The sequence below is a fragment of the Pseudophryne corroboree genome, chromosome 11 (genome assembly GCF_028390025.1).
Source record: "Pseudophryne corroboree isolate aPseCor3 chromosome 11, aPseCor3.hap2, whole genome shotgun sequence".
NCBI classification, from domain to species: Eukaryota; Metazoa; Chordata; class Amphibia; order Anura; family Myobatrachidae; genus Pseudophryne; species Pseudophryne corroboree.
In genome coordinates this window covers 200143362-200163967 of record NC_086454.1, presented here as the reverse complement: position 1 = coordinate 200163967, position 20606 = coordinate 200143362, and the positions used below count along the sequence as shown (strand labels likewise).

Here is a 20606-nt window from a genome sequence, read left to right as displayed (position 1 = left end):
GGCACTGAGGCACTGGTGTGCATGTAATTCTCTGCTTAAATACTCTGCATGCAAGCAGAACTCATTAAAAAGACATGACTAGTAATTTACCACGCAAGGAAAAAGGGTGGTAGCATAAGGCTTTGCCGCTAACACGCGTTAAACCATAGGATCCAGGAAAAGTACCTGGTGCTATGGGTTAATGTATATGCGTCACCGATGATAAGGAGTTCTGTTCAAGCCTCCCTCAGACCTGAACAACAATCCACGTTAAGTGCAACCTGCAAGCTTATTGAATCCAGTCCCAAATGTAGTGAATATAGCGTAAGATTCATGTGAATTTATAATGTGAAAATAAATATAGTTAAAAAATAAAAAAAAATGTATATTTAACTTGAAATACCTACATCCACTCCCCATACTCATATACTTTTTGTAGTGTCATCTACCATTTATGTTACAGTACACAAATGCATTTTCTTACACAAGAAGTACGGTGGGATAACGAAGCTGTTTTTTCTTAAGAAGAGGAAGTAAAACTGTCTGCCCAAGAAGACATTAGGACCCTAGTTCAGCATGTTAGTTTGGTTACCCTTGGCATATCTGGCCCAGTTTCAAAAGTTCTCCATACAGTAACATAGTGGTTAGGAAGACAGAGCTATGAATTTCAAACATTTTATTTATCCTTTCCCACTACAAGTCCCACATTATTATAACCATATTATGTTAAGGTCTGTTGGTTTATTTTCTGCTTTTATATTTAAAAGTTTTATAGGGTTTTCATTTGTTGAATTAAACTGAATGGTGCATTACTCAAATTGTCTTTTAACCCTGAGCTTTGTTGTCCTAAATCCCAGTTGTGCAAACACATATTAGTCCTTTACTTCAAATGTACTATACTTAATTTGCAACAATATTTGAAAACACAAGTGTATTTAATTTTCATCGTAGTCCCAAGAGGTTATTGATATGCCTTTTGAAAATCTAAATCAAAATATTGATTTGATTTAGATTTCTCTTCTGTTCATTCACTTTGGAATTTGGTAATTGATAAAAAATAAACTATTAACACTTCTATTTTTTAAAGCATTCTTGCGTTGCAGCATTTTTTCCACACCTGCTTAAAACTTTAGCATAGTACTGTATATAGATAGATAGATAGATAGATAGATAGATAGATAGATAGATAGATAGATATTTAAAAAAAAAACATAAGAGATAAATAAAACCATAAAACAAGATATATCAAATATTTTTAAAGGGATATAGAGCAAAGAATTTCTTGGCAAGGTCCCCAGAAGAGATGTACCAAGGATGCATCATCAAAAACATCTGCACCAGTTCTCGATCCTTAGGATTCCCATCAGAGTCTGAACAGGACAAAGACAAAATGTAGATCACTGAAAGTTATGGCATACATCAGAGGTATAGTAGACAACGGAATGAATGTACTTGTAAGTACACTGCTCAAAAAAATAAAGGGAACACTTAAACAACACATCCTAGATCTGAATGAATGAAATATTCTTGTTAAATACTTTGTCCTTTACATAGTTGAATGGGCTGACCACAAAATCACAAAATCACACAAAAATTATCAATGGAAATCAAATTTATTAACCCATGGAGGTCTGGATTTGGAGTCACCCTCAAAATTAAAGTGGAAAAACACACTACAGGCTGATCCAACTTTGATGTAATGTCCTTAAAACCAGCCAAAATGAGGCTCAGTAGTGTGTGTGGCCTCCACGTGCCTGTATGACCTCCCTACGGAGTCTACAACCCACACAAGTGGCTCAGGTAGTGCAGCTCATCCAGGATGGCACATCAATGCGAGCTGTGGCAAGAAGGTTTGCTGTGTCTGTCAGCGTAGTGTCCAGAGCATGGAGGCGCTACCAGGAGACAGGCCAGTACATCAGGAGACGTGGAGGAGGCCGTAGGAGGGCAACAACCCAGCAGCAGGACCGCAGCCTCCGCCTTTGTGCAAGGAGGAACAGGAGGAGCACTGACAGAGCCCTGCAAAATGACCTCCAGCAAGCCACAAATGTGCATGTGTCTACTCAAACGATCAGAAACAGACTCCATGAGGGTGGTATGAGGGCCCGACGTCCACAGGTGGGGGTTGTGCTTACAACCCAACACCGTGCAGGACGTTTGGCATTTGCCAGAGAACACCAAAATTGGCAAATTCGCCACTGGCGCCCTGTGCTCTTCACAGATGAAAGCAGGTTCTCACTGAGCACATGTGACACGTGACAGAGTCTGGAGATGCCAAGGAGAACATTCTGCTGCCTGCAACATCCTCCAGCATGACCGGTTTGGCAGTGGGTCAGTAATGGTGTGGGGTGGCATTTCTTTGGGGGGCCGCACATCCCTCCATGTGCTCGCCAGAGGTAGCCTGACTGTCATTAGGTACCGAGATGAGATCCTCAGACCCCTTGTGAGACCATATGCTGGTGCGGTTGGCCCTGGGTTCCTCCTAATGCAAGACAATGCTAGACCTCATGTAGCTGGAGTGTGTCAGCAGTTCCTGCAAGACGAAGGCATTGATGCTATGGACTGGCTCGCCCGTTCCCCAGACCTGAATCCAATTGAGCACATCTGGGACATCATGTCTCGCTCCATCCAACAACGCCACATTGCACCACAGACTGTCCAGGAGTTGGCGGATGCTTTAGTCCAGGTCTGGGAGGAGATCCCTCAGGAGACCATCCGCCACCTCATCAGGAGCATGCCCAGGCATTGTAGGGAGGTCATACAGGCATGTGGAGGCCACACACACTACTGCGCCTCATTTTGGCTGGTTTTAAGGACATCACATCAAAGTTGGATCAGCCTGCAGTGTGTTTTTCCACTTTAATTTTAAGGGTGACTCCAAATCCAGACCTCCATGGGTTAATAAATTTGATTTCCATTGATACGTTTGTGTGATTTTGTTGTCAGCACATTCAACTATGTAAAGAAAAAAGTATTTAATAAGCATATTTTATTCATTCAGATCTAGGATGTGTTATTTTAGTGTTCCCTTTATTTTTTTGAGCAGTGTATTTTCACCTTACTCCTAACCCAACCCCTCCCGCCGCCTAAATTTACCCTTTCAATACCACAGCCAATCCCTACCCCCCCCCCCCACACACACACACAGCCCATATATAACCTCCCTCTAATGCTTAACCCTAACCCTAGCCCCAGTGCTTACCACCGGGGTCCGTCGGGATTCTGAGAGTCGGGATCCCACTGTCAGTCTTTTGAGTGGTGGGATCTTGACCACATCCCAAGTATATGACCTAGGTGTTGAGGAGTCAGGCTCAAGGAAGAGGCCCCCTAAGCCTTTGGGTCTCATAGCAATGGCACCCCGTGAACTCACTGTAGCAGTGCACTTAAGCAAAGCATAATATACAGATCACACATTTAGTAGTGCTTGTAATTTAGTTATTATTATTATGATGGACCTGTACCTGTCCTTTTTGGAACAGTAGTACTCTCACCTTATGTACCAGACTCTTACGTGAAACAGTATCAAATGCATTGTAAAATACAAATGTATCACATGAAAAATTTAACCAAGAACCAATTTGAAACATACTGTATCTTCTCATAAAAACAAATCATACTTGTATGGTGTAAAACGATGATGGCATGATGTTATTTTTATTTTCTACAATACACCTTACAATCACCTTCTTCAGACTTAAGTTTAAATATTGTACCCATGACAAAAGTCAGAATCACTTTTCCATAAATTTCCTGGATTCATATTTGTTTCCTTTCTAAAATATTGGCACCACATCTGCTTTCCTCCATTTGTGGCACTGACGTGGTTACAAGGGACTACATAAATATAAAAAACAGTAGTCTATCAGTTACAGAACATAGGGCAGAACTACCTAAATAAACAATAGCTAGAATCTGACATGGTTTCTATGGGCAAATTCTCAGTTTGTCCTCTGTAGAAGGTTCGATACTTTGGGTCCTGGCTCTTTCAGCATACCTGGATGGACTATCTGCTCTATCTGGAGCAGGTGCTTTATCGGACTCAATCTTATTTAGGCATAACTGTCTCCTTCTGTGTTAGACAAGTAGCATTTGAAAAGCATAAGCCAGAGGTTCCCAAACTCGGTCCTTAAGGCACTCTAACGGTCCAGGTTTTAAGAATAACCATGCTTGAGCACGACTAAATTAATACCTCATTCAATCTGATTTAACCATCTGTGATCAGCCATGGATATCATTCAAACCTGGACTGCAAGGATGCCTTGAGGAATTTGGGACCCACTGGTATAGGTTATTACCAGAAGAGGCTCCTACCTTGGTGGAGGAGGAGGGCTGCCGGGTTTCCACCACCTTGTCCCTGCACCTGTGCTATGTACAGTTCACAGACACTGGGACCCGGCGGATGCGCAGTAGCGGCAACGGTCCTGCGCAAAACCATAGCTTCTACTGACTGTATCGACTGCAGCCCATAGTAGCTGGCTAAGGCTGACGAGGTAGGGAGCTGGCTTCCTACAGAAAGCCAGCTCTCAAATGATCGCAACCCGGTCTGGCAGTCCCGGAGGGAGGAAACACTTCCCAATGGGACTGCCTTGTGTGTCTGTGACTGGCAGGTAGGACTTCCAATAGGAAGTCACTGCCAGTAACAGTGTAGCCAGTGCCGTGTCACAGACTGCATCTGGCTTTACGGACAGTGAGCTGGGTGGTGGATTTTACCTGGGGTGCTGCAGTCCTGCAGCCCATAGGTAAAAAAACGCCACTGATTATACTTTACAAAATATGCCCTGGGGTTTTTTCTTCCAATTTTGTGAATTAAAAGATATGTATACAAAAAAAAAAAATCACCTTTTTCTTTATCATCTACAATTAATTTTCCTACATCATTAAGTAGCCCAATATTAGGAGTATTATTTTTTGTGATGTTTATCTAAAAATGATTATGGATTACACTTGCTAACTTTTGAAATCCATTTTTCAAACTTCCATCATACTATCCTGATTTGTTTTAAAATATGTTGCTACATTCCCATTATAACCAGAATAAATTTTCAGTCCCTTTCAGTTTTAACAATGTAAATGTTCTCTTATTTTTCCACTAATATGCTTTTATTTAACCACATTAGTTGCCTTTTATTCATAAAATGCTATTGCAATCCAGTATGTACTTTACACTATTTATTTTTAAAGTTTTACATTATTTTTTATTATTATTTATTATATTCTATATATTTTTTATGACTGCATAGGACTTCCTTTATTGAAAATCTCTTGGGAATAGCGAGGTGCATGTGGTTTCTTTAGTTACGTCAGCAGAGTCTCTGATGGATCCTAACGAAGGTTTGGTGGTGATCAGTTGTTCGATAGTTTATCCTTGTGAGATGAGTCTTTTATTTGAAATTAACTAGGTGATTTCAATCTTAACCAAGTCACACAGGTCACAAACAGAAAAAAAAATGAAAGAGAGAGAGAGAGAGACCATCATCTATGTAAATAAGAACTGTAAACCTTGGAAAACAATATAAAATAATATCACAATCAGGCTGGGTCCTGAATGTTCTCCCAACTGATTCACAAAAAGGGATTTTACTTATATACAAACTTGGCATTTTTTCATTCAACCAATTTGGGGACACTAGACTGTAGGAATGTCCCAAATATGTCCCTTCAGGTAGGTACACTCACACTTTCTGAACATAACTGGTAAGAAGCTCAAGAAGTTCTCACTTTACATTGCAAGGAACAGGATCACCTGTCACACTGTGTAAGTAATCCCTCTATCATCTGATTCAGTTCAAGCCAAACTCTTTTGTAGGCACCACACGGAATTAAAATAATAATTTTCCTAAGCTGACGTGTCCCACTCATGCAATGCCCTAACAGCCTCTGAATGAAGAGATTCCTCTACCTCCATACACTGGTTTCTAATCAGTGCCAGAGTGATTCGAGAACCAGTGACTTACTGTACACTGGGGCAGGAAAACCTGTTCCTTACAATGTAAAGGCACAGACCAGTGGGATTTTCTTAAGAGCTTCTTGGCCTGCTTTAGAGGACATTTAGAAACCACACCTTTGAATGAACAAATCTCTTCAGCCTAAGAACTGCCCTTTCCTCATGATTATAATATAAGGAGATCGACAATGCAACTCCAACATCCTTTGAGCCATGCGAAAAGACTGGAAAAACATGGGTTTTCAAAGTAAGATACTTCACTTCCTCTGAATCAAATGTTCAAAAGGCGTTGGTTGTGAAGTAAACAACACCAAATTCACATTCTAAAAGGTACTTATTGAGGAGTATACAGTGGTCACAATCTGTAGAAATCTCTGCATTTGTCTTAAGAAAAACCAGAGAGAGAGAGAGAGCAGAGATCTGAGCCTATAACGAACAAACTGTTAAACTCTAATTTGTGATGGCAAAATGGTCTCTCTGGTAAGTGGGAGATGCCATGACAGACCTGCTGACTTCCTGAGAATGTATGTGTTGGAAGACCATCTTGACTAGTTCTGTGCCACTAGTAGTACTCCTTTTCTTTTTATCTTTTTGAGAGTGCACAGTAGCAGCACCACTGGTGGAATCAGATTTATCAGATAAAAGTCCCAAGTGAAACGTCACAGACTCCACAAGAAAAGCCTATGGGTCCCTGATCTTTAAAGCAGAATCACTCCACCGTGTAATTTCACTTTTAGGTGCACTTTAAGTAATGTAAAAAAAAAAAAAAAATAAGTGACATATAATAAACACATTTCCAATGTCCCCTCTCTCTTAATAAATTTAAAACATTAATGAGCCTAAATATTAGTCAAGGAGTATTTTAGAAGAAAAAAAAAAGAAGTTTCAAATAATATAGAGGTTTAGTCCAGAACACTTTGTACTACGCAAGGATGAATAAAAACAAATATAGACATGGGGCTTTGACAGGGAAGATGGATCACCCCCACCTCAAGCTGTGAACCCCACAGTAGCTGTACCACCTTGAAGGCAACTATGATGGTTATACACACTTTTGTACAGATTGTATTTGTATAAACTCTGTTTTAACTAACTTAAGCGCCTTGAGTCCTATTGGAGAATTAGCGCTATATAAATAAAAATCTTATTATTAACTTTGTTGTAAAGTCCATTCATGACTGCACTTATTGTAATAGCCACAGTTAGCAGCAATCTTTTACTCCTTTGTAATCCGGATGATAGTCTATTATTCCATACCCTACCACTTTCATAGGCAACAATATGAAGTATTTTTGCATGTATAAAAAAAGAATTGTCTATGTTTTATGTATGCTATCTACCTCCGCTATAAAGAACCACTTAATTGAGCAACAATAAATAACAAAAGTCAATAAATGACACATTTAACTTTTCAAGCTCTCACCAAAGTTTTGGATGCATACTGATATCATTTCATCAATGGTGAGGCCTTTCTCCAGGTCCAAAGTATCCATTTCTGATTTTTCATTGACAATTGCAAAGATTCTGTAGTATGAGTTCCCAAGAGGTGATAAATGCTGTCAAACACACCAGCTGGATGAAAAACAACAAAATAAATAAATACATTTGCAATTTAAAAAAAAAAAAACATTTTTTTTGTACCCAGAAACCCATTACCCAGGTACTGTAGTTCCAGGGGAAAAAAATAGCTGTTCTATAAAAATGGCCTACACACATAACCATGATTACAGGTGGAGCAGTGTTAATGATTAATAAAGAAATGAATGTCAGGGTTCGTGTGACAAGAAATACTATACACTATATTGTATTTTAGGCATAGAGATCCTAAATTACAAAACAAAAACCTTATCAGCTAAACCCAAAGTATTGACCTTGCTGCACAGATAAATCATACTGTACCTGTATTATTGTTTGGTATACATTAAGCACTTTCTCATATTGTTACTCGCACTGCTGAAAGGTGAAGTGATATGAAAACACACAATACAACCTTACCCCTCCCAGATTTTGGGTAACCTCTTCCTCTGTCTGTTGTGATCTTACTGGTTTAACTTCCTGTTTTCATAGCTTGCTTCCTTTGGCGTTGGAAACCCCTACCTAGCATGTTATCCCCTTGTGTATCTTGCAACATCAGTGGTGTTTATTCACATATTCAATAAAAAAAGGGGGCAGACTAGATGGGCCAAGTGGTTCTTACCGGCAATCTATGTTTCTATGTAACTCATAATTAATGATAATACTGCCCCCATTACATACAATGTAGAAAAAAGTCTTGCTGATATCGGATACAGAGTAGCTTTATATTATATGATATGAATATATAAATATACAACACATAACTGCATATTTCATGCTAGCAATGTATCTATATGCAACACATGATAGCAGTCCAATTGGTGGATCACAACCCAAATATGGGCATTGGAAATATTGAATTGAATAGGGACATTCATTGTTTTATCAATAGGCCACATTTTTTGCTTAATGTGTACTGTATCTTGATAAGGTCACACACTTACATAGTACTGTATTTGCCTAATTTCTGTCTGCCTACTCAGGCAGGGGGCAGCCAGGTTGGCACAGCGGGGACGATGGCGGAGTTCAGTGGTGGATTTCCCACTAGGCACGTGCATGAAAGTTGTGCTACGCCGATGGCCAGATGAGGCCAGGTGTTTTGTTTTTGTCATTACAAATTATTTTTTTATTTTGCAACTGGTGAAGGAGGAGGGGGCAATGGTCAGTAGATTGTGGTGGTGATGGGGGTGGGGGTGAGGTTGATTATGCTTTGGCAGTCGGGAGGCCCCACCATGAAGGAGGCAGTGACATGATGGTGGCGACCAATAAAGTTGTGTTTACGGGCCGTTTGAACCCTAAATTCGCCCCTGGCAGGGGTGTGATGGGGCAATTTAATAATCACCGCCTTGCCCCCTTCTATACAATGTCATGATTAACCGTACTGTAAAGTGGGGGGTGTGGCTACGATAACATGATTGAGCATAAATTGCACCAACGGCTGCCCGGACCACCCAATTTACTTGTAAGTGGCGCTGGGTGTTAATGGTGCAAGACTCTTCCGTGCAACCGGTAACAGCACCAGAGATTCAGGGAGCCTCCCCGCAGTTGCGGGAGAGTTGGCATGTATGCACAGCACTGGGAATGAGTTATTAAACGCAATGGAATATGCTGGCGCAATATAAGTTTCTGTTAATAAATGTCAATAATATAAGATGAACATTTTATGATATAATTAAAATTTTATTCCAGGCCATACAATTGTGGCCTGCTGTATTATCAGGTGCATTTTAGCCCATCTTTGTACAATATTACAAAAGGTGCAGTAACTCAAAGCTACTGCAAATTAACTAATTAAAATAGCAAATTGATTGCTATGCATTAGTAAACATTTACATGTTGTAACTTTTCCGTAAATACCAACCACAAGATTATTTCAATGTAATACGTGTTTAACCTGAGCTTCCTCCTGCAGCTGTGGAGGAGTAGTCAATACAGATGGAAGGCAGTCTCCGAAAAATGCTGCCGTGCCACTACCACTCCCAGCTCAAATGAGTATGTCATTATTGGAACCATCCCCATTTTCATGTTTAAAATTGCTAATGTGATAATATGGGGTAATTAGCATGGTAGAGAGGTATTTGGTGCACTGTCTATGTGCTAAATCAGGATCCAAAGACAGCCTTTCCAGTGAATAAATTAAATAACATTTTACAGGTAACATTCAACACAAATGAACAGACAATCACAAACACCTAGCCTCCATTCAAAGCTCTAAAAGCCCATATACCCTGGAGAGATGTGTGCTTAGCGTACCGCTCAGCAAACATCTCTCCCGCCGCTCAGCACAGCGCGATGTGTGCTGAGCGATGCGGGGAAGGACGGGACGCCGCTCATTTCACCAAGCGGGTGAAATGAGCGACGTGCTAGATTGGTCTAGCACCAGCGATAGCGATGTGCGGGGCTGCGCATCGCTATCGCTGAGGGGGGTACACATGAGTGATCTGTGCTTAAAATCTAAGCAATCTAGTCAGATTGCTTAGATTTTAAGCATGGATCTCTCTGTGAGTACCCCCCTTCACTCACTTCTTCGCCCCTGACTATAATTGTGCAGCTAGTCTGCAAACAAAGGGGCAGATGTATTAAGCTGGAGAAGGAAGTGAGACAAACGAGTTTTATGGTAAGAACTTACCTTTGTTAAAACTCTTTCTGCGAGGTACACTGGGCTCCACAAGAAATGGACAATGGGGTGTAGAGTAGGATCTTGATCCGAGGCACCAACAGGCTCAAAGCTTTGACTGTTCCCAGAATGCATAGCGCCGCCTCCTATATCACCCCGCCTCCCTGCACAGGATCTCCGTTTTTAGTTAACCAGTCCAATGCAGTAGCAGGAAAAGAGACAACAACGGTTAGTAGCCACAACACCGCATTCTCACGACAGGAGACGTGTCATCGGCTAATGCCATACCAACCCAAAGAAGCTAAGTGCGTCAGGGTGGGCGCCTTGTGGAGCCCAGTGTACATCGCAGAAAGGAGTTTTAACAAAGGTAAGTTCTTACCATAAAACTCGTTTTCTGCTGCGGGGTACACTGGGCTCCACAAGGAATGGACAATGGGGATGTCCTAAAGCAGTTCCTTATGGGAGGGGACGCACTGTAGCGGGCACAAGAACCCGGCATCCAAAGGAAGCATCCTGGGAAGCGGCAGTATCGAAGGCATAGAACCTTATGAACGTGTTCACAGAGGACCACGTAGCAGCCTTGCACAATTGTTCAAGGGTCGCACCACGTTGGGCTGCCCAAGAAGGTCCAACAGACAGAGTAGAATGGGCCTTAATGTGATCAGGAGCAGAGAGACCAGCCTTCACATAAGCATGTGCAATCACCATTCTAATCCAACTGGCCAGAGTTTGCTTGTGAGCAGGCCAGCCCCGTTTGTGAAACCCAAACACAACAAATAGAGAATCAGATTTCCTAATAGGAGCAGTTCTCTTCACATAGATACGGAGAGCCCGTACCACATCCAAAGACCGCTCTTTGGGAGACAGATCAGGAGAAACAAGTGCCGGAACTACAATCTCCTGATTAAGGTGGAACGAAGAAACCACCTTAGGTAGATAGCCGGGACGAGTCCTAAGAACCGCCCGGTCACGGTGAAATATCAGATATGGGGAACTAAAGGACAAGGCACCCAAATCTGACACTCTTCTAGCTGAAGCAATAGCCAGCAGAAACACTAGCTTAAGGGAAAGCCACTTAAGGTCAGCTGAACCAAGAGGTTCAAACGGAGACTCTTGTAACGCCTCCAAAACCACCGACAAGTCCCAAGGAGCCACATGCGGGACATAGGGAGGCTGGATATGCAACACGCCCTGAGTAAAGGTATGCACATCCGGTAAGGTCGCAATTTTTCTCTGAAACCACACAGACAAGGCAGATATTTGAACCTTGAGGGAGGCCAGACGCAGGCCTAAGTCAAGGCCCTGCTGAAGAAAAGCCAACTACTTGGCTATACTAAACTTGGAAGCGTCATAATCGTTAGATGCGCACCAAACAAAGTAAGAATGCCAGACCCCATAGTAAATCCGAGCCGTAGCCGGTTTCCGGGCCCGCAACATAGTTTGAATGACCGCCTCAGAAAACCCTTTAGCCCTTAAGACGGAAGCTTCAAGAGCCACGCCATCAAAGACAGCCGTGCTAGGTCCTGGTAGAGACAGGGGCCCTGAACGAGGAGGTCTGGGCGTTGTGGAAGTAGAATTGGACGCTCTGACGATAGGCCTTGCAGGTCTGAGAACCAGTGCCGTCTGGGCCACGCTGGAGCTATGAGAAGCAGAATTCCTTTTTCTTGCTTGAACTTCCGAATTACCCTGGGCAGGAGTGACACCGGAGCGAACACGTACGGCAGCCGAAACCTCCACGGTACCGCCAGCGCATCCACGTATGCTGCTTGAGGATCCCTTGTCCTTGCTCCGAAGACCGGAACCTTGTGATTGTGTGAAGACGCCATCAGACATACGTCTGGAAGGCCTCACCTTTCCAATAGGAGTTGAAACACTTCTGTATGGAGGCCCCACTCGCTGGCATGCACGTCCTGATGACTAAGAAAGTCTGCTTCCCAATTCAGGACTCCCGGAATGAATATTGCCGACATGGCCGGTAGATGGCGTTCTGCCCACTGTAGAATCAGTGAGACTTCCTTCATTGCTAGGCGGCTTCAAATGCCGCCTTGATGATTTATGTAAGCCACTGTGGTGGCGTTGTCCGACTGTACTTGAACAGGACGGTTCTGAATTAAATGCTGGGCTAGATTCAAGGCATTGAAGACCGCCCGCAACTCCAGAATATTGATCGAGAGGAGGGACTCTGAAGGGAGTGTTGCTCCAGCACCGCGCACCAACCTCTTAAACTGGCATCTGTCGTCAACAGGACCCAGTTGGATATCCAGAAGGGACGGCCCCTGCACAGTTGTTGGTCCCGGAGCCACCAGAGCAGCGACAGACGGACCTCCGGAGTCAATTAGATCATTTGAGACCTGATCCGGTGAGGCAGGCTGTCCCTTTTGGCTAGAATCAGCCTCTGGAGAGGGCGAGAGTGAAATTGAGCGTACTCCACCATGTCGAATGCTGACACCATGAGGCCCAGCACCTGCATCGCCGAATGTATCGACATTTGCGGACGAGATAAGAAGCAACGAATCCTGTCCTGAAGTTTCAGGACTTTTTCCTGAGACAGGGACAACCGCTGGTTGTGAATGTCCAATAGTGCTCCCAGATGCACTATGCTCTGAGCAGGGATCAGGGATGACTTCTTCCAGTTGATGAGCCACCCGTGGGCTTGCAGAAACCGGACCGTCACATCTAGATGACGCAGGAGAAGTTCTGGGGAATTTGCCAGGATTAAGAAGTCGTCCAAATACGGCAGTATCCTGACCCCTTGACGGCGGAGTACCACTGTCACCACCGCCATGACGTTCGTAAAGACTCGCGGAGCCGTTGTTAAACCAAAAGGTAACGTCCGAAACTGGTAATGGCAGTTGCCAATCGCAAATCTCAGGTATTGCTGATGAGACACTGCTATAGGAATATGCAGGTAAGCATCCTGTATATCTAGGGAGACCATGAAGTCCCCAGGTTCCAAGGCCAGAACTATAGAGCGAAGGGTTTCCATCCGGAACTTGGAAACTTTCACAAACCTGTTCAATGCCTTGAGGTTGAGAATGGGCCGGGAGGACCCATTTGGTTTCGGGACTATAAACAGCGGAGAATAGTACCCCCGGTCCCAATGCGCAAGAGGCACCTGTACTACGACTCCTGTATCCAGGAGGGTCTGTACCACCGAATGTAGAGTGTTTGCCTTTGTCTTGTCCAACGGGACATCTGTCTGGCAAAATCGATGAGGGGGTCGGTTTTTGAATGCTATGGCGTAACCTCGAGGTACGACTTCCCGTACCCAGGCATCTGAAGTGGTCTTCAACCATTCCTAGGTATACCCTAGAATCCGCCCCCACCCTGGGATCAACCAGAGGGAGGCCCGCCCCGTCATGCGGCAGGCTTATCTGTCTTGGAAGCTGGCTGACGGGCCGCCCAGGCTCTTTTGGGTTTAGGATTACCAGGTTTGGAAGTGCGGGCCTGCTTGTTGTACGCCTGACCTTTTGCTTTACCTGAAGGACGAAAGGGGCGAAAGGAAGTACCTTTAGCCTTCGACACAGAAGGAGCAGTACTTGGCAGACAGGCAGTTTTGGCAGTAGCCAAGTCAGCCACAATCTTATTTAAATCCTCCCCAAACAGAATATCTCCCTTAAAAGTGAGTACCTCCAGGGTTTTTCTAGAGTCCAGATCCACAGACCAGGATCTCAGCCACAATATCCGGCGAGCCAGGACTGACGTAGTAGAGGCCTTGGCTGCCAGGATACCGGCATCAGAAGCCGCCTCTTTAATATAGTGAGAAGCTGTGACAATATATGACAAGCATTGTCTAGCATGGTCAGAAGAGATTTCAGCTTCTAACTCTAGGGCGCATGCTTTAATAGCCTCTGCAGCCCATGTTGCTGCAATAGTGGGCCCTTGTGTAGCACCCGTAAGGGTGTAAATCGCTTTCAGACAACCCTCCACACGTTTATCCGTAGGCTCTTTTAGAGACGTGACGGTAGTGACCGGTAGAGCTGAGGAAACCACCATCCTAGCCACATGTGAGTCTACTGGAGGAGGCGTTTCCCAATTCTTAGACAGCTCCGGCGCGAGGGGATAGCGAGCCAGCATCTTCTTTTGAGGCACAAACTTCGTACCCGGGTTTTCCCAGGGTTCCTGACGTATATCCACTAGGTGATCAGAGTGAGGTAAAACTTGTTTAACCACCTTCTGACGCTTGAACCCATCTGGTTTCTTAGAAGGAACGGATGGCTCGGGATCATCCGTAATCTGTAAAATTAACTTAATAGCCTCCAAAAGATCAGAAACATCCACATGTGAACCACTCTCCCCATCAGCCGTATCTGAGTCAGAACCTGTGGGGTCAGTGTAAGTGCCGCCTTCATCCGATGAGGTGTCAGTGACAGCAGTGTATTGTCAGGAGACAAGCGCTCGCTTAGAGGACACTTTGGACGTAGGCGAGCGACGGTCAGACTTTTTAGTAGTCAGGGACTGGTTCAACTTCTTTATTTGAGCAGATAAATCGTCCGCCCATGGCGGGTTAGCTGCAGGGACCACAAACGGTTGCACCGGCATTGGGGGTCCCATAGGGGGTGTTAGTTTATGAACTAGCGTATGCAGAAGCGTGGAAAAAGCGGCCCACGGCGGGTCATTATTTGCCCCCGTTGCCACCGTCCCACTGGGGGGCAAGGAGCCCCCAGAACCAGAGCCCAAAGCTGCTATATTCTCCTTATAGGTATCTGCGGCTTCAGCAACACCGGCAGTGTGTTCAGCCCCAGAACTGTTACCCTCAGAAGCAGACATAACTTGCAGTATCAGGTAACAGTACAATTTGTCAGCAGCACAATACCTCTAGCCCAAACCCCTGCGCAGTGTAGTCAGCACCAACAGAGATATAGGAGAGATATGGTGACTAAATCACAGAGAAAAATACGTAATACAGTATATCTTTGTGAAAATCCTATATTAGATAAAACCTGATGCACCAAGCCCCCTCAGCTTATAGAATATAGGGATAGCAGGTTGAGTGGAAGACACGAAATGGACACCACTCAGCTATCAAATGCACACACAAATAGTCACAGTCTGTACAATGCAGAGGTTATTACTAACAATAATACTGCACTGGACTAGCTTACACAGCTATGTAACAATAGATATAACAGTACACAGTAAGAACTGGATGTATATCACAGGGTAATTGTACTAGGAAACCCTGACTAAGTGCACTCTTTCTTAACTAACACTGACTAAAAAAATGCAGGTAGGATACTTAAGTGTCTTGTAAAGTCACAGCACTGACAACCAGGCGGCTTTACATAGGAGGATTTGCCCAAGCATTCCCAGGAACAGTGAGCTGAGGGATAATGGCACCGCAGACACTGCCAGGGAGTGAGGGAGAGACAGATATGCAGCTCCAGCGCGGAAACATTTGCAGAAAATGGTGCCCTGGGGCTGGGGGAGGTGCTTCAGGTCCAAGCTCTATCCCCCTGCTGGCAAAACCACCGGGTACTGCGGGCTCTAATAAAACGGTTTATAGAGAAAACCTTACCCGTCCTATGCCCTGGTGATCTAGTGGGATCGCCTGTACTGCCACAGTGTCCACCGCCAGCGCACGTGGCCCGCCTCCCACTGACCGCGCCGGATCGCGATAAAGACCGGGTCCCGCAAGCGGGACCCACTTACCACCTCCCGAAGCGCGGCCACGTGATCCCGGAGAGCCCCCGTCGTGTGTGCCTGACGAGAAGAAAACCGGAGCCTCCTGCTGTAGTTACCCGGCAACCAGGGCTCGGGAGTGTACAGCGCCGCTGGGGAGAGCCGGAGCCGCAGCCGTTAATGTCCACTGACATGTAACACTGCTGCTGCCCTTGAAGTCTTCACTTTTTTCCTCAGAAAAAAAGCTCTTCTTAGGGCTGCCTGGAGCAGCCCCTCTGTTAAGTGCCTGCTACTGCAGCACCAACTACAAAACTGAGATCCTGTGCAGGGAGGCGGGGTAATATAGGAGGCGGCGCTATGCATTCTGGGAACAGTCAAAGCTTTGAGCCTGTTGGTGCCTCGGATCAAGATCCTACTCTACACCCCATTGTCCATTCCTTGTGGAGGCCAGTGTACCCCGCAGCAGAAATAGTGATATGTGCAAAGTGATAAAGGCACCAGCCAATCAGCTCCATTATGTAAATTAACAGTTAGGATCTGATTGGCTGGTGCCTTAATCACCTTGCACAAATCACTGGTTTATCACTTCCTTATGCCTTCTCCAGGTTAATACATCTGCCCCAAAGTCTTATACGTCTCTCCAGTGCTGTCTCTCACAGGTGTAGCTAGCCTGGCTTGGCCTATGGCTTCTCACTTCTCAGCCTTTCCTGCTACTTGCAGGCATAACACAGGCTCAGGCCTACTCACATTCAAGGCTTTCTGCTTCCTTGCAGGTTCCACATGCTGCTGCCTGGCTTGGCTTGATACTACAGTTACAGAAGTGCAGTTATTCAGAGCTTGGTAGCCCACCCTGTAATATGCAGGTTTGGACTGGCCTCCTGGCCCCGAGTATCCTCCAAGCATACTGAGATCTGACTGTAGTCCCACTTGGATTGTGTGTCTGCCCAGAACCAGCTTAACAATGGAACTGTCCCACTTTCCCTCCCATGGCCGGGGTTGGGGACTGCCACTGCTGCTCTACATGTATGTGCACATCATTCAGACTGTTCCGGGGGAGATTGGGCAATGTGTGATGAGAAAAGGGAGCATGACACTCGCTCACACCACGCAAATGTCATAGACCAGGGGAAGTGACCTTATGGAGATGAGGCAATACCTCCTTTTATGCATGGAGTCGCCATACTACATATCAATATGCTGGGAAATATATTATTAGAAACAGAAGTCTATTTTTTTATGAAAAATTCAGTAATTATGAAAGAAGGATACAATATTTTTATCACTCCAGGACAATTACTTTTAGCTGCATTTTAACAATGTTCGTTACCGTGGCAGCTGAGTGAGAGCAACAGCTATACAGATTACCGAGAGCTCTTTAATACAGAAAATAAAAAAACAGAGTGAGAAAAAGGAACAGCAGGATTCACATTAGAAACATAAGGAGAACAGTGTGGTAATTATGATGGCATATGTCTGATGGGAAGTTCAGCACAGGAAGTTGTGAAGTCCAACAATGTACAGCTGTAACCTGAGAAATGAGACATGAATTAAGACTTGAGGGTGGAGACAACTGAGATAAGGACAGGGATGGCTCATGACAGAATGACCGCAATGGGTATAAGATGACTTTACCTCGTGAAGATAAACATAACGTCATGACAGTGGCTGACAGTAAATACTAATATATATATATATATATATATATATATATATATAGATATATATATATAGATATATATATATAGATATGAATTGTGACAAGGATCACAAACACGGGGACTCAGATGAACACTTTCGGTGTTTATTTTGAACAGCAGGTCACCACATAGCAAGTTAAATCCATATGCGGTCGGTATTACAGGCAGTAGAATACAGGCATTCTCAGCATGGCAGACTCTTGATAGGCTCCAGTGGTCCCTAGTCTAACCCACACAACCCGGCCTATCACTTGGGTAGCTATTCCACTGTCAAGAGCAAGGTGACTCTGCCCTGGAAACCCTTATATCAGGAAATCCCAGGTGCTGCTGATCACACACCTGGGATTCTGCTACGGATTCCAAAACCTGGTCTGGATCCTCCACATTACTTTCACATGGAAAAATGCTGTCTCTGCTACACTCCTCCCCCTTTAGCTTCAACCACCCTGGTGAAGCTACACTATTTTCAGGCGAGCTCTCTGCCTCGCCCACCCCTACCTATGTCATCCGCCCAGGTACACAACCTTCCACTACCTTCCAGAGGTTACCCACCTCGCCTTCTTCCTCCTCCCCTAGCTTCACCATAGGGTTGCTTGGAGGAACAGGACCTACAAACCTCCTGGAAAGGGCATCAGCATTGAGATGCTGTTTTCCCGAACGATGCCTCACCTCAAACTTAAATGACTGCAAAGCCAAAAACCAACGGGTAACACGAGCATTCACCTCTTTGTTTGTATGCATTCACTGTAAGGGTGCATGGTCTGTGACCAACAAAAACTCTCATCCCAATAAATAATACCTTAATGACTCAACTGCCCATTTAATGGTCAAGCACTCCTGCTCTACAGTTGAGTACCTGCGCTCCCTGGGCAATAATTTATGGCTAAGGTAGAGGATAAGCTTCTCCTCTCCATCTACCTCTTGGGATAGGACTGCTCCTAATCCTGTCCCAGAGGCATCTGTTTGTAACACAAATTGCTTTTTAAAGTCAGGAGCTTGCAAGACTGGCTCAGTACACAAAGCTCGTCTTAAATCCTGCCAAGCAGTTTCCACTGGTCCAAACCACGTTATCTTGTCTGGGAATTTTTTTTTTTTTTTAAGACATTCAGTTAGTGGAGCCGCTCTAGCGGCGAAATCTCGAATGAACCTGCGATAATATCCGACCAAACCGAGAAATTTCCTAAATTGTGATTTACATTTAGGTCTAGACCAGGTGAGGACTGCTTCAATCTTACTAGGCTGAGGTTTAAGCTGTCCTCTGCCGACAATGTACCCCAAATACTTGGCCTCAATCATACCAATGGCACATTTCCCATGGTTGGCGGTAAACCCGTCTGCCCGTAGAGAATGTAAAACGGCTTCTACCTTTGGTAGGTGTGACTCCCAGTCAGAGCTGAAAAGAACAATGTCATCCAAATATGCAGTCGCATATTCCCTGTGGGGCCGCAGCAACTTATTCATAGCTCTCTGGAAGGTGGCTGGGGCACCATGTAAACCAAATGGGAGCATATTATATTGGAATAAGCCTTCTGGGGTAGAGAAGGCTGTTTTTGCCTTAGCAGCTTCTGTTAATGGAATCTGCCAATAACCTTTTGTCAAATCAAGTGTAGTGAGATAATGACTATTGGCTACATTTTCTACCAGCTCATCAACCCGGGGCATAGGGTAAGAATCAAACTGGGACACTTGATTTAATTTACGGAAGTCATTGCAGTACCGTACGGCACCTGAAGGCTTCGGTACTAGGACAATTGGATTATTCCACTCACTGGTGGATTCCTCTATAACCCCTAGGCGTAACATCTCTTCCACCTCCTGCTTAACTGCTGCCTGCTTCGCTTTGGGTATGCGATATGGCCTCTGTTTAATGACCACCACGGGTGGGGTCACAACATCATGTTGGATGATCTGTGTCTTTCCCGGAATGGCAGAAAACACATCTTGGTAGCGTTTTGCCAAGTTCACCACTTCCAATTTCTGTTCAGGAGTAAGCGTGACTTCAGTGAGTACTGTCAAAGTCGAAAAATATTGTAATACATGCCTAATGCACTAACCCCATGCACATGCCCGCTGCGCGTGCACTCGCTCTGCCGTGCTTGCGCATATCCGCAACTTGCGTAAAGGAGCTTTCCACGGACATGCGCCTTGGCACGTGGTATGCGCATTTACGGTAGGGTTTGTGAACGCATAGAGGGTTGTTAGAACATTACATATTTAACCCTTATAGTGCACATTGTACACATAGCCCCCTGCACCACATCAGAAAGAAATAGCTGTTTAAAATAGTAACAGAACAAAGGGATTCACCTTTACAGGATAGGAGGGGACAGAACAAGGTTACAAGGTGGTGTTTGGTGTCCAGCTGTAGGGTATTTTAAGGGAAACATTCTGGTGTTGGTTTGAGAAAGATCGCTTGTTCCTGCGTATAGTTATGTGCAAAAGTAGAATATGAACATTGACTGTGTTTACTGTGTATTGTGTATGCGGGGGGAGTCCAGAGGAGACCACCCACAGGGGCAGTTGGGGAGGGACATCGCCCACCTATTCAAATCCACCTATGACCTCTCCTGTAATGTAAATGACCATCCCAGTGTCCAGTGGACAAAGAGATTACAGTATCCATTGTGTTATGTTTTGGATGAAGTGAATAAAGAGAGCCTACAGCAGGCCTAGTCAGACAGAAGGCTCACAACGCTATCTATCAGATGGCGGAGGACCGGATCTGGGTTGCGCTTGCGAATATTCTCACGTACGTACATTCTCTGTAGCCATTATTCTGTTTAGATTTACTTGTTAGTCTGTAGTGTATAACTTGTATTGTTTTATCTTTTGGAATCAATCCACGGAGGCCTTAGAACCCTGTGGTTTCAACTACAAACGGTGTTGTGTTTTCACTTTCCTGCCTGGGCTTTAAAGTAGATTAACCTGTTTAAGGTGTAGAAGCATTGTTAAGGTGTACGCACTGCGGATACTTTGTATCGCCAGTGCTGCATAAGGTTTAAAGGTATAACATCATTGCAGAGCTTTGCTGCATAAGGTTTAAAGTGTAATCATATCATTGCATTGTATAACTGTATAAGGTTTTAAGGTGTATTAATTGTGTGTGCGCACGCTGTGTGTGCTTTGTACCCACAGTGCGGCGTTTGTACGCTGAGTGCGTATACGGTATGGGACT

At 44.6% G+C, this 20606-nt stretch overlaps 1 protein-coding gene across 6 annotated transcripts in view; it reads right to left on the bottom strand.

Annotated features, from left to right (window-relative positions):
• The window catches only part of RASGRP2 (RAS guanyl releasing protein 2), a 432595-nt gene that overhangs the window by 239623 nt on the left and 172366 nt on the right, over positions 1-20606 (bottom strand). For all 6 annotated transcript variants that reach the window (XM_063945210.1, XM_063945215.1, XM_063945211.1 and 3 more), the window contains 2 exons: positions 7344-7492; positions 1247-1349 (listed from right to left, as the gene is read on the bottom strand). In XM_063945210.1, the coding sequence (XP_063801280.1) occupies positions 1247-1349; positions 7344-7413 (173 nt within the window). In that variant the 5' untranslated portion in view covers positions 7414-7492. The remainder of the gene's footprint in view (positions 1-1246; positions 1350-7343; positions 7493-20606) is intronic.